Raw genomic sequence first — 14913 nt, 5'->3', positions numbered from 1 at the left:
TGACATTATGATCCTCTACTTCTATATGAGATAGGCATGAACTTGTTTTTAGATCATTTATGCATTTACATCTACCTCATTTAGAACTACTGCTTTTTACCGATGTTTTTTAATATATATATATATATATATATATATATATATATATATATTGTCTCTCAATAAACGTGTACCTTTTTACATATATGTGTATATTTTATCGATTATGGGGCCAAGAAATTATAGTTGCATAATCACCTATGATACGTTTTAACCACTTATGGATTTTTTGCAGTGCTGGCACACAGGCACTTTAATTATATTTGTGACACTTTAGGTCACTCTGATCTGATTTTACTGTCTGTATTTTATTTTAAGTTGTTGACTACTTATAATATATCAGATTGAGCTGACACCACATATACAGTGTATATATATATATATATATATATATATTTTGTTCGTGTAGCAAGTCAACAGGTTTATTATGATTTTGCTGATGTAAAGTACAAAGATATTTTACAACTTTCAAAAACAAGGTGGTTGTGCTTGTCTCCAACAACTGACAGGATAGTATCTATGTTTAATGCTATGAAATCTGACTTTGTTTCCCAAGCAACATGTCCCAATATCCTGAAAATTGTATTTGCAACCAACACTCTATGTTGTGGCTTACGTTACTACTAGAGATGTGCGGGTTCAGTTTTACTCGGATATGTTCGGATCTCAAGAACTGCATTTTATTGGCTATCGGCTATCACGTGTTTTGGATAGCCAATAAAATAAATCCGAACTAATCCGAACTTGCAATAATTTTGTCGAGAAGAACCGAGTAAATCCAAGTAAAACCGAACCTGCACATCTCTAGTTACTACAGTGCCAGTTCAAAGTGCATTAAACAAATAGAGAACAAGAAAATGACTATAATGGCTATATAACTATTAGCCAGTCTCAACAACATTGTTGAGAAATTAATGACAGAAAAGAAGAGCATTTTCTTCCCACAGAAGCTCACTCTCTATTATAATAATTGCACAATGAGGGGGACTTAACCAAACTATTTTGTCTTACCCAGTGTGACAAGTTTTACGATGTCTGCAAACTATATTGAAAAGTGGGTAGCTTAAAAAGAGGAGTTAGGCCATTTTTCATGGCTTAGGCTAATCTTTAAGGAAAATATAAGTTGGTCCGTCGTTAGATCATCTTTAGTAGTTCAGCAAATTTCTTCCATTACTATTGATGGAGAGCAACATTTATAACATTATAAAATAGTTGAAAGGAATATTACATTAAATTGTGAGTTTTAATTCAGAAGCCAGTCTATCCTTAGAAGACAAATGGGTTCAGATTATAGATTGATACAGTAGGTTAATTTTGTACAACTATCCTGTGCGCAGTTTGACCACAAGATTCTTAAGAACAACAAATTGCTGCATCAAATGAATGGTTCACGCATACACTTGGAAGTGAGGGAACATCATCATCTACATCATAATGTGAGCTTTTAAAATATTTCTGTATTTGTTCAGGGTGGGGTCTCTACATTATAATACCATCAGAGATCTGTAGTATAGATTATCTAGATTATAATGCAACCAGAGATCTGCAGTGTGGTATATTATAACTACACAAAATAAAGTGGGAGAGGAGATCTATTTGATTTTTCTTATCACTATAGTTGTTATAGTGGTTATAGTATACATTGTAAAGCCTCCCATGATCAGGGGTCAGCTTTCTTCCCTAATGTTTGCTCTCTCTGAGGTCATAAAAATGTAGACAGTACACAAGTGTTATCATCTATACATTATTACTTGTGTATAAACTATAATCCTGTGTATGCAGACCTAACCAAGACAGCACTATGCATCTAATCATTAAGCAGCATAACAACCCCCAAAACAAAATAAGTATCAGTTGCACCAGTTGCATCTTGTATTTCACAAGATAAACTTTATAAACAAATTTAAGGTAAAATACAGCGGTTCTACCTACAGTAAACTTTAATCATCGTGTTTTTAAATACAAATGTCTCCATAAATGGTTAATGTGATTATTAGGACATCACACTAGTATGCACTGTGTATTTAAAATGCCCACTGTATTGTACATCAGTCACTAGAATGTTATCTGTATTGTATGGCGGTCACTACAATAGTCTCTGTCAAATGTGACTAGCAGGTGTTGTATTTTATTATAGCTCTTTGACATAATTTTTCATATATTTTATTGGATATATACAGTAAAGTACACTCATTTTAGACAAACAACCCCTGCACAGTTTTGTCTCTTGTGGTCCACTGGTAGAGAAGCAGGGATGTATTTATAATGGGTGCAGGGTGTGCAGTGCACAAAGGCTCCTGGGTCCAGGGGGGGCACGCACCACACACCCTGCACCCCTATTATACTTACCTCTCCAGAGTCCCACGTCTGCGCCGGTGCCTGCACTGGAAAAAATGGCTTGGAAATGGCCACCGCGCCCATTTTCCCATAGATTGCTCATGCGGAGTACAGGGAAAATGACCGCCGTAGCCATATTCCCAGTGACCTGTGCATGCGCTATAGACTCTGAGCTCACTCTAGTGCCCAGAGTCTATAAGTGCAGCTCTGGCCGCGCACCGCTCAGTGCACTGCCGGACGGAGAGGAGGGGGCCCCCTCCTTTCTAGAAACGCCCCTGAAGAGAAGTATGGGGTACTTGCTAGTGTTTGCCCCTCAAGCTAAAAGTTTCCAAGCAGCCCCTGCACAGAAGACTGTTGGGCTGATGCAGTTAAGTACAAATAGCATTTAAGCAACAAATGTGCAGGTGGGAGAAATGCATTTATTTATTTATTTATTTATTTTTGGGGGGGGGGGTACCAAGCAGGAAAATTACTGCATGTACATGCATTCTACCCGCACACATTGGTCAGCTCTGTTCAAACAGCATATTAGTGTTTGGCTATGCTGCTCCCCTCACACAACTCTAAATCAGACTTTTCTGTTTTACATTTTTCAGGTACCATATTTTGTACCCAGTTATTGAATTTGTTGCTAACGCTAAATCAGCCTCTGTATGAACAGTATGCAGGAAATACTAGAGGATGAGACTTATTCATAGTAACAATTAACAAAAAGTAAGGGCCACACACTTAGATTACATTCCAGATTTCAGCTCAATGCAGAAAGAAAACTAGCTATTTTTCTGGAAGAAAAATAATCCACTGTGCAATTATCTGAACAGCATGTCACCATCTGCCACAGGCTTGCACAGCATAAACTACAATATTGAATTGTTTTATAAATAGGGCCCAAATCTAAACACAGAATGCATTTATGTATAATATATACCTTATACACTCAGCCTGAAGGTAATTTTATACAATATTTTCAATAATTTTGTGGCTCAAACTAAGTTTGTGTACATACATGAAATTAATTTATGTTTCATATACACATTATACACACAGCCTATAGGTCATTTTATACTTTATTTTTAATAATGTTGTGCCTTAAACAAAGTTTGTGTACATTGAACCATCAAAAATCAAAAGTTTCACTAACTCAGTAATGCTAAAAATAATCCGTATTTCAGAATATTTGGATACGGGAGACTCAACCAGTATAAGTTTAGATCCCATATACTGTAACATTTTACTTACTTTATTTTACTTACATATATATATATATATATATATATATATATATATATATATATATATATATATATATATATACACACACACACACACAATGCATTGGTCCGGTACTCGGTATGATGCTGATTACTTAGCTGGTTGCCCCCACAATGTTCAATAACATAGACTACGTCAGGTGCGGCACTCCACGCAGATAAGGTAAACTTCATACACAGCTTCAAGCTGCGTGTGAAGTTTACCTTATTTTACGTGGAGTGCCGCACCTGACGTAATCTCTCTCTCTCTCTCTCTCTATATATATATATATATATATATATATATATATATATATATATATAATCTCTGTCTCTATATATATATACATGTGTGTGTGTATGTATATATATATATATATATATATATTGTTTTATTTTTATTTATTTATTTAGATTTATTTCAAACAATTAAGTTTCAGGCTTCTTGCAATCATCGTAAAATTTTCTTGTAATCATGTCTATCAAGTAAAACAAATATTGCTTAATGCATAGTATATATAATATGTGTGCACTTTATCTGATGTATTTCTATATTTTCATCTCTAAGGTCAGAGCCCCCAACACAGATCAAAATGTTTCCTTAAAAAGTACCAACAGAAAACACAAGTAAAAAACAAAAAAAGTATATCCTGTTCTTAAATATGCCAATGTTCAGAAATAAGTAGCTTTTGTACCTCCTCACTTTCCAAACACAAAGGTTTTTACAATAGGGATACTGTATGTGTTGTAGTACGAGTTACTATATACTGTATTAGTAGTTGGTATTATCTGTACATATTTAAGAAACCGATTTTGTAGTAAGAAGCCATAAATATCCTGTTAACTGTGATTAAACCTGACCTTCAAATGTCTAAGCCTATCAAGCAAGCAGATCATATGAACTTCAGCCAATCATAATGCTTCAAAACGCATGCCCACAAATCTGTTCTAGTTTAAATTAAACTGGATCATTTGACTTTTTCAGGTATGCAGAATCAAAGGCTTACTTCAAATCCCTTCCTCTTCTTCAAGCGCTTCTTGTTGAGTTTCTTACAGGCATACATTTTACCTGTTGCTCTCATTTGGGTAGCAGACACTTCCCCAAATCCACCTTTTCCAAGAACTCTAAAGTCCATAAACCAGTCTTCTCCAACAGGCTGAGCTTCTAGCCATTTCCACTGAAGGAATTTTGAAAAATATTTGCCATCCTTATACTGCTGAAATGCATTTTCCTTTAAATAATCCAAGGTAGACTCAAGTAGATGTTTAAAGAGTCCATCTGGGACCTTGTTACATTCCTCTATTACTTGTGCAACTAGTTTTTGCTCTAAATAGTTACAATAAGACTTTGAATGAGTATCAAGATATTTGCTGTTGATTCTTGTAGCCTTTTGCAAGCGATCCTCATCCTCAGCAACATCATAATCCTCAATATCGCCCCAGATCTCCACTGCAGGAGTGAACTGACCAACAGTTCCCAAAAATTCCTGAAATAACTTCTTGCCAATGGGTTGCTTTACACAAATACTGTCAAATTCCAGATCAATCTGATCCTTCAGATGTTCGCATTTCGAGAGGGGAGACAGGTTTAGCCTGGCACGAAACTTCTTGTTCCGAGTAATTTGAGGATTGAAGCCCCCATCAAAGCTACCACGTGCTGTAATATATGCAGAATTGGCTACCACTGTTTCCAGTGCCCCAAAATCCATCTTTGATTGTTTAGTCTCCTGAACCAAACATGAACCACTTGGTAGCTTGAGAAAGCAAATCTTGACTGAAAGGAAGTTCTGCCCACTACAGTCAGTGCTGCCAGGCTTAGCAAAATCCCTTTGATCAAGCTAGAATTATAGACTAAGGTCTTCAGTTGGGTATAGGCAGTCCATGATATTATGCACTTAGAGATAGTAGACAAAATACCTTCTGGTTAAAATAAAATCCTCGCATAACAAAAGAAAACCCAAAAGAATTGAAAGTAAATAAAGGATTCAATCTACAGCGTAAATGATCTGAGATGTAAAATAGTAATCCATATCCTGTGTCATATAATACCAGGATGACTTATTAGAAGAGATAGCTAAATGACAGGTGAGTGACGAATACCCCTGAGTCAACACCTCTGTAAACTCTTTATCCACTTAGGCAGATAATGCGACTCTCATTCTGTCTCTCTCTCTCTATCATTAGCTCCTGCTGTAGTGTGAGAACAACATGGTAATATATACTATGGAGATCTCTGCAGGGCTGGCTCATATTTGCAAGATCATTGTTTAAATGTATTCTTTCTTTTGGTTAGTAAAAAGTTAAAGCTAAACTTTTACTTTCAAATCCATATATAATATTTAAGTGATGTCGACGCTTTTCATTAAGATGGGGAGATTCTAAGCCAAACAAAATGCATTTATATATTTTCTTTGTCTTTGTGACATGTTGTGCACTCATTATGACTATACAATGCGTAAATCAGCGTGTGTGTGTGTGTGTGACGTGTTTGTACATATTTACACACATTGCAATGTACAGTAGAGCATAGGGCTTCTTTCATTGTAGTGGAAATAGGATTATAGTCTTTGCAGACATGCGTATATAAAACAAAATCTCAGGATTAGTGCAGGAATTGTGGAGTGTATTTTACAGAGCAATTAAGGTGCAGATATTATGTTCTAATGACTTAGTTATTTTGATAGCAGAGGTGTTATACACACAGAGGGGAATGACATAAAGTCTGTTCATATCTGATATATACAGGTTTAACCCTGTATCTACTGCTAGCATCCTGCTTTCAGACTATGCTACATGTACTGCACAAAAAGGAAAAATGGGTGGGCGCTTCAAAAATGATCTGATGTAGTGGATCTAAAAGCAGCTCACCAGAAAAGGGGAGGCTGACCCCTATATAACCTTTGCAAAAGTACTCAAAGAAAACTGGGAGCGCTAAAAACCACAAAAAATATATATTTAATACCTTATGCAGAATAAAAACATGAATAGAATCAAGTGAATGTAAAAATAACAGATGATAAAGATCATGGGATATCCAGAAAAGGAAACATAGTATATATAAACGCACTGTGGCCACAGGAAAAAAAAACAAAAAATGAATGAACAGTGTCTCAATGAGTAAAAATATGTAAAATGTTCAATACCTCACAGCAACTAGGGAGATGCTCTGATAAATGTATCCTTAGATAACAGGGAATGAGATCAATTGAGAAACAACCAACAGGTTATCTCATTGCAAGTAGATATTTTGAAATATATAATACAAATAGTCTGTATTGAGAGACACGTCTGGGTATATGTGTCTATAGTCCAGCAATCTGTGACTTTATACAGCCTTCGTTATAAGACAGTTTAAATGGTACCGTAGTGGTGCTGGCACAGCGTGGATCTGGGAAAGGCCTCTCCTGAATCGTCCGGCAGGGAAATCCTTAAAGTCTGGCATGTAGCAATATTAGTGCCTTCATGCGTGGAATGGAGGACCGCTGTGTAGCGTGGAAGCACACAGACCGCTGTGGCACAGATTGTGCCCGATGAATGAATAACAGTCCCGTCATGCGGCAATGCAACCGGAGACAGCTGGACACTCAGCACGAGTGTAACGTACCAGTCCTGGGTACAACAGCGTGCGGGGGTAAGAACCTGACGCATTTCTCAGCCTACAGTGACCGGCTGTTTGCTCAAAGGTGAAACCACTCACTCTACTCCAGGACTTAAATAGGTAGTAGTAACTAAGTAATTAGAGACAGTTATAGCCCGCACAATGCATATGTAACCCGGCTGCTGAAGAGCTTAGTGAGATAAAAAGATATATATATATATATATATATATATATATATATATAGTTGGGGGATAGTGATTAATAATAGATATATAATTGTTAAGGTAAGTAAATGATTAAAACGAAAAGATGTTGGTCCATGAAGGAAAATAAAGTATTTAACCTTATCTCAAAAGATAGACAACTAAATAGGGCCTATTTATTAAATAATATGTGCTGGTGTTTTCAGGGGGTAACCGCAAATATCAAGTCTGTACCATGTAGGGACCGCAGTAGATATCTCCCATGGCCCCTCCATTTCTGACAGCAGAAGCAGTCCCCTTAGGTTTCTATGGGAGCTGCTAGGCTGTCAAGTTTACCAAGCAAATTTACAAATGTTTTGCCTACAGATGACTTTAACCACTATAGCAGAAATCACCGGCAATGGTCACCATACATGCACGGTCAGCAGACCATGTACTCGCAAAAGTGCTGTGGGGTCCCCGATATAGCAGTGAAATGGTCACAATAGCGATCATTTCAGTTCTTACACATTGCAGGGACAGGCTCCTTTTGGGAGCCCCTGTCCCTGCATTCAGGCACATTGAGACCTGGTCCAGTCCCCATTACTATTGAGGGGGTGTGACCTAATCACGAGATGAATGGCCACTCCCCCTTGTGCTCAGGGGAGGGTGATGCTGTGTGCCCCTCTGCCCAGCACAAATCCAGTTAAGGCGCAATCAGTGTGATCACTCCCCCCACCAGCAGAGGAGAGGGACTGCTGCTGCTGCTCAGTGGCAGATCCAGGAGGGGGGGGGGGGGGCGATTGCCACCCCTAGCACACTGCTGCTTCTAGTGTGACTGCGACGGGATGCACATACAGTGTCCAGGCAGTTCTTCTGCAGACTATCCTGCATTCTCACTGTCCTGTCAGCTGTGTACCGCAGTGCCAGGCTCAGCTCCCTGCTGCAGCGTCTCACAGGTCCCTACTCTTCCCCACTTACCCTATTGGCTGGCAGTGACCCATCCCGATGCAGCATCTACTCCTGAGCTGCAGTGCGCACACAGTGCCGTGCCAGTGGGGGGCAGGCCAGGTACAGGGGGAGGCGGCGTCCTCAGGTTACCCCGGAGAACACTCCATCTATGGAGAGGGAGGAACACATGCAGGATGGACACTGGAGGCAGTGGCAGGTGGGCAGGGTGCAGACTGCACCAGGCAAATGGCAGCAGGGACCCCAGGGCTCTGAACCCATATGGATAAGGAGTGCGGGCTGCTGGGGCATCTGGCTGCTGCTGCTGGGACTGAGTGGTAAGTGGCACATTAAATGCATGGAGTAATAACTGCTGGGGTGGGGGTTCCTGTACTGGGTTCACAGCTATAGGGGCTCCACACTCCCTGATATCTCAATTCAGGAACTTATAGAAGCCCTCAAATGCCATGCCCACCCTTGGGAAGTGAGCCTAACACTGCAGCTAATGGGGGTTGCTGTAATAGTCTCCCGATCTCATCGTCACTCCTGCTGTTATACGGGGGGGGACTGGAGAGGGGAGGGGTCAAGACTAAATGGTAAGCCGCCTCCCATAAAAGGTAAGTCTAGATCCACCACTGTTGCTGCTGCTGCTCAGTGGTAGCAGTGAGCAGTCTGCATGGTCTCCCACTGTAGGCCAGCACAGAGCAGTGTGTGCTGGGCTGCTGACAGGTAAAAGGGAGTGGGGGTGTCATCGGATCCGGGCCCCTCCTGTCTGCATGTGTATGTGGTACCCCCAAATTTTGTATTAAATAGATCGTACTGTCCCCACAGCTTAGGGACACAGCCCCATTCACATAGACAGGGGCACTAAACTCTGAGTGACCCCCCTGTCCCTGAACCCCTACTGGACATGTGCAGACTAAGGGAAGAATTTGTTCCTGTCCAGTAACCCCTTTTGCGCGGGAAAAATGCCCCCCATTGATTGGTCCCCCAGGTTGCAGGGCAGAGGGACCTGTGGGTGGACTGCTACTGGGTCCACTGGTCCAATAATTATAGCCGGACCGACCCGAGGAGGTGGGACTGACATGTTAAATAACAGCTCCCTGGAGCTGGAGAGGGGGTTCTGGCCGGTCTGCGGAGGATTGACAACGCTGCTGTCATGTAGTGTGCTGTGGCTGCTGCCCTGTGTGAGGAGGGTGGCTGACGGAGAGGGAAGTCCATGCCGGACTGTAAGAAGGAGGTTGCCACTGGGGCTGCTGCTGCTGCCCTGGACAACTAGCAGCCGGCCACAGCAACACTAAAATACCCCACAACCCATCAGCACCCACCTGCGCTGCCGGCGCGATTGTAAGGAGGAGGACGGGACTTGGCTGTGGAAGCTGCCGGAGAGGAGCCTGCCTGCCATTTATAGATCCCTGTTGTGAGGACCCCGTTGGTGGATAGTTGTCCCTGGAGTTGCCCACCTGTGTTTCTGCTGACGCTGAGCCCTGGAGAGAAGACTGCTGTTGAGGACTACTGCGCTGACCGAGGGGACTGCTGAGGAGAGGCTGCCACCAGAAAGGTTGTTGCAGAGAAGAGGAGCCCATTAAAAGCTCACACGGCTGCTGGCACCAGTGAAGAAAGCCTTTCCTGAAGAGAACGCCACAGCTGTGGAAGAGGACGCACCGAGGACTGCGCTGACAGCGGAAGAGTGTGCCTGTCAGAGGATTGTGCTGCTGAAGAGGACCACGGAGAAGATGCTGCGGAGGACTGGAGTGAGGGGAGGAGGATACACGATACCGCTGATTATCTGCACTGCCTGGAGTAGAGTAGTGTCAGCCTCTGTGTATTATTTGCTACCGGAGGAGCTCCAGTGGTGCGAAGCCTGGTGCGGTGCTCTACATCCCGGGCTGAGCCTGTTCCCTTGTCGAGGAGTCAGATTTGGGCGTAAGAGCCCCTGCCTGTGGTGAGACTGTGACTACCCCTTGTCTTCTCCCCATAGTGCCCTTTTAGTGGGTCCCCAGCCTTTTTTTAAGTGGGTCCCTTCTCCCCTCCTAGGAGCTGCCGCCGTGCAGTTGTGCCCAGTATCTACTTTTAGGCCCACCACGGGGTTCATTAGTGAAAGCCTGCCATTTAAACTCTCATTGATAGTGCCTTAAAGAGGTAAAGTGTGAAAATAGGAGGGGAAGTGAAAGTTAGGTTGCCTCTTCTGTCCCCCCAAGAGTTGTATTGGTGGTTGTTTTCTCTCCTGTGAACCTCCGGCTCATGTCCGGGAGGGGACGTGAGTTACTTGTGTTGGCTCATGTCTGACGCAATCTAATGGGATGTCAAATGTCACTTAAATCTAATGTAATCTGTATTTATTCTTGCTGAAATTTGTTATTCAAATGCTGTTCTCTCTCGGGCATTGTGCCTTGTTGCTGTGTTATTGTTGTCAATGCTGATTATTATTTTGCTTGCCATGAAATGTTTGAATATTTGCTGATATTGGTGTTAATGTAAATTGTCTTTTATACACTGCTTGTTGCCGGTATCCATTTCAAAGTGTTAATATAAATTGTTTTTTTCTATACACTGCTTGTTGCTGGTATCCATTTCAAGTCCATTCATGCGGATGTAATGTATATTATTTGCTGTCATCACAAGGTGTATGGTTGCTGTGAATCTTTTACCTTGTCATTTTCTGTGGTGTAATGTAAATTAATTGTTTATTTAGCCCTGTGTAACCCCGGCTGGCAATTCTGGTAGTAAAAGTTGCATTATTGTGCTTGGGCCATTTACTCTGCATAGACTGTTAGCCGTTACAGCTGGAGAACTACAAGCACCAGCCTAACCTGCATGTGCTTTATTGAGCTTGAGCCATTTACTCTGCATGAAGTGTTAGCCATTACAGCTGGAGAACTACAAGTACCAGCCTAACCTGCATGTGCTTTATTGAGCTTGGACCATTTACTCTGCATTAACTGTTAGCCATTACAGCTGGAGAACTACAAGTACCAGCCTAACCTGCATGTGCTTTATTGAGCTTGGACCATTTACTCTGCATGAACTGTTAGCCGTTACAGCTGGAGAACTACAAGTACCAGCCTAATCTGCATGTGCATTATTGAGCTTGGACAATTTACTCTGCATGAACTGTTAGCCGTTACAGCTGGAGAACTACATGTACCAGCTTAACCTGCATGTGCAATATTGTGATTGGGTCACTTACTCTGCATAGACTCTTAGCCGTTACAGCTGGGGAACTACAAGTACCAGCTTAACTTGCATTGTGCTTGGGCCACTTACTCTGCATAGACGGTTAGCCATTACAGCTGGAGAACTACAAGTACAAGCTTAGCATGCATGTTTATTTTTCCCAGGTTTTCCCTGAAAAAGTTGAAGCATTAGCACAGACTAATTATCAAAGCTATAGCCTGCTGGAGCACTATTGATACAATCAAAGAAAAAGGGGAGCGCTGCGGCAATGATACAACTATATGTTTAATAGAAATAATTAAAACAGATACATAAATTCAATTTATAAATACCAAGATAGAAGGCAACAACAACAACAATATCTCCTACAGGATAGACATTGAGCTCAATGGAGTCTACAATCAAGAATCTAGTGTGCACACAGATAAATGTTTAAATAGGACCAAGCAGCAGTACAATTAAAAAATTGTTGATATAAAAATAGGAATATATAGCCTGTTTCCAGTGGAAAATTGTTAAGGTCGCAAAATAAGACAAGTAGAGATCATGGGCAAATTTCCATAATTGGCACAAGTGTTAGTAATCAGTGAGTATGATAGCAGACCCCGGCAGTGGGTTAGTATGGATTAGATGGTATTAGTAACATATAGCAGTTCAGAGTAGCAGACAGCAGAAAATGGTGACCTCAGAATAGTCTCAGAATATAGTATTAGGACACCTCTATTGATGCATAGAATCAATCCACAGACTTCTAGGTGCTTAAAGAAATTATACTCTTGAGGCAAAAAATATTTTAATCAGCTGATGCCGGCGTCCCGGTCAGCTAATATATAATACTTCACCAATGAAATCCCTCAATTGGGGTACCTTACTGCTGTCCCTGGAAAGGTAATGTTGGAAATTCCGGACGACACCAGAGTCAGAAACAAGCTTGGCATGCATGTGTTTTTCCCATGTTTTCCCTGCAAAAGCTGAAGCATTAGCACAGACTGTATATCAAAGCTATAGCCTGCTGGTGCACTATTGATACAAGCTTGGCCTGCATGTGTTTTTCCCATGTTTTCAATGCAAAAGTTGAAGCATTAGCACAGACTGTATATCAAAGCTATAGCCTGCTGGTGCACTATTGATACAAGCTTGGCCTGCATGTGCTTTTCCCATGTTTTCCCTGCAAAAGTTGAAGCATTAGCACAGACTGTATGTTAAAGCTGTGGCCTGCTGGTGCACTATTGATACAACAAAAACTAAAAAACAAAGCGCTATCGATACAATCCAGAGTAATAAATATACACCAAAAATAATACGTAATTCTAGCGCTGCAAGGCCAATGGAAACCTACTGTGAAGGTAACATAACAAACAGCTAGAACTAACAAACAATAGTCTTGCGCAGCTAGAGATAGTATTCAAAAAACTTAATATTTATAATATAAAAACACAGATAAGCTTATACATACAGTCAGGTCCATAAATATTGGGACATTGACAGAATTTTCAGATTTTGACCTCTATTCACCACCACAATGGCTTTGAAATGAAACAAACAAGATGTGCTTTAACTGCAGACTTTCAGATTTAATTGAGGGTAATTACATCCAAATCAGGTGAACAGTGTAGGAATTACAACGGTTTCTATATGTGCCTCCCACTTTTTAAGGGGCCAAAAGTAATGGGACAAACTAAACATTCCTAAATCTAACTTTCACTTTTTAATACTTTGTTGCAAATCCATTGCAGGCAATTATAGCCTGCAGTCTGGAACGCATAGACATCACCAGACGCTGGGTTTCATCCCTGGTGATGCTCTGCCAGGCCTCTACTACAAATATCTTCAGTTCCTGCTTGTTCTTGGGGCATTTTCCCTTCAGTTTTGTCTTCATCAAGTGAAATGCATTCTCAAATCGGATTCAGGTCAGGGGATTGACTTGGCCATTGCATAACATTCCACTTTTTAGCCTGAAAAAACTCTTCGGTTGCTTTTGCAGTATGCTTCTGGTCATTGTCCATCTGCACTGTGAAGCGCTGTCCAATGAGTTCTGAAGCATTTGACTGAATATGAGCATATAATATTGCCCGAAACACTTCAGAATTCATTCTGCTGCTTTTGTCAGCAGTCACATCATCAATAAATACAAGGGAACCAGTTCCATTGGCAGCCATACATGCCCACGCCATGACACTACCACCACCATGCTTCACTGATGAGGTGGTATGTTTTGGATCATGAGCAGTTCCTTTCCTTCTCTTCTCATCACTCTGGTACAAGTTGATCTTTGTCTCATCTGTCAATAGGATGTTGTTCCAGAACTGTAATGGCTTTTTTAGATGTTGTTTGGCAAACTCTAATCTGGTCTTCCTGTTTTTGTGGCTCAAAAATGGTTTGCATCTTGTGATTGAACCCTCTATATTCACTCTTGTGAAGTCTTCTCTTGATTGTTGACTGACACAAATACATCTACCTCCTGGAGAGTGTTCTTGATTTGGCCAACTGTTGTGAAGGGGTTTTTCTTCACCAGGGAAATAATTCTTCTGTCATCCACCACAGTTGTTTTCCGTTGTCTTCCGGGTCTTTTGGTGTTGCTGAGCTCTCCAGTGCGTTCTTTCTTTTTAAGACTGTTCCAAACAGTTGATTTGGCCACACCTAATGTTTTTGCTATCTCTCTGATTGGTTTGTTTTGATTTTTCATAATAATGATGGCTTGCTTCACTGATAGTGACAGCTCTTTGGATCTCATATTGAGAGTTGACAGCAACTGATTCCAAATGCAAATGTCACACCTAGAATCAACTCCAGACCTTTTACCTGCTTAATTGATAATGAAATAATGAGGGAATAGCCCACACCTGTCCATGAAATAGCTTTTGCGTTGATAGTCCCATTACTTTTGGCCCCTTAAAAAGTGGGAGGCACATATAGAAATTGTTGTAATTCCTACACCGTTCACCTGATTTCGATGTAATTATCCTCAAATTAAATCTGAAAGTCTGCAGTTAAAGCACATCTTGTTTGTTTCATTTCAAAGCCATTGTGGTGGTGAATAGAGGTCAAAATCTGAAAATTCTGTCAATGTCCCAATATCGATATCATCTTAACAAAAAAACATATACAAAAAATAATAATAGTAACAGCATAAAAGATGGATATCTATTCCAAATGTAGTATATTGAATAAAATAGAAACAATGTATCTCCTCATATGACAGTCAATAACTTTGTAGCAAGTCAGAGGTCTCCAATGAGAGGAAAAAAAAATGTGTCTATTTGAGATATACTAGAATTCCTAATACAGAGCAAACAATTCAGTTAACGTACTGAGTGATCCTGCTGATTAGATGGTACCAGCTGGTATGATACACTCACGGTTCAGTAGACAGGCCCGGTA

At 40.8% G+C, this 14913-nt stretch overlaps 1 protein-coding gene across 1 annotated transcript in view; it reads right to left on the bottom strand.

Moving 5' to 3' along the window:
• GRK1 (G protein-coupled receptor kinase 1) overlaps positions 1-5369 on the bottom strand; it is a 64062-nt gene extending 58693 nt beyond the window's left edge. Inside the window, exon 1 of the mRNA XM_088456849.1 lies at positions 4634-5369. Within this exon, the coding sequence (XP_088312975.1) occupies positions 4634-5335 (702 nt within the window). The 5' untranslated portion in view covers positions 5336-5369. The remainder of the gene's footprint in view (positions 1-4633) is intronic.
• Positions 5370-14913: the final 9544 nt, after the last annotated feature.

Source organism: Taudactylus pleione, unplaced genomic scaffold (genome assembly GCF_031769625.1).
Source record: "Taudactylus pleione unplaced genomic scaffold, aTauple2 ptg000041l, whole genome shotgun sequence".
In the NCBI taxonomy this organism is placed as follows: Eukaryota; Metazoa; Chordata; class Amphibia; order Anura; family Myobatrachidae; genus Taudactylus; species Taudactylus pleione.
This window is presented reverse-complemented; position numbering and strand designations above follow the sequence as displayed.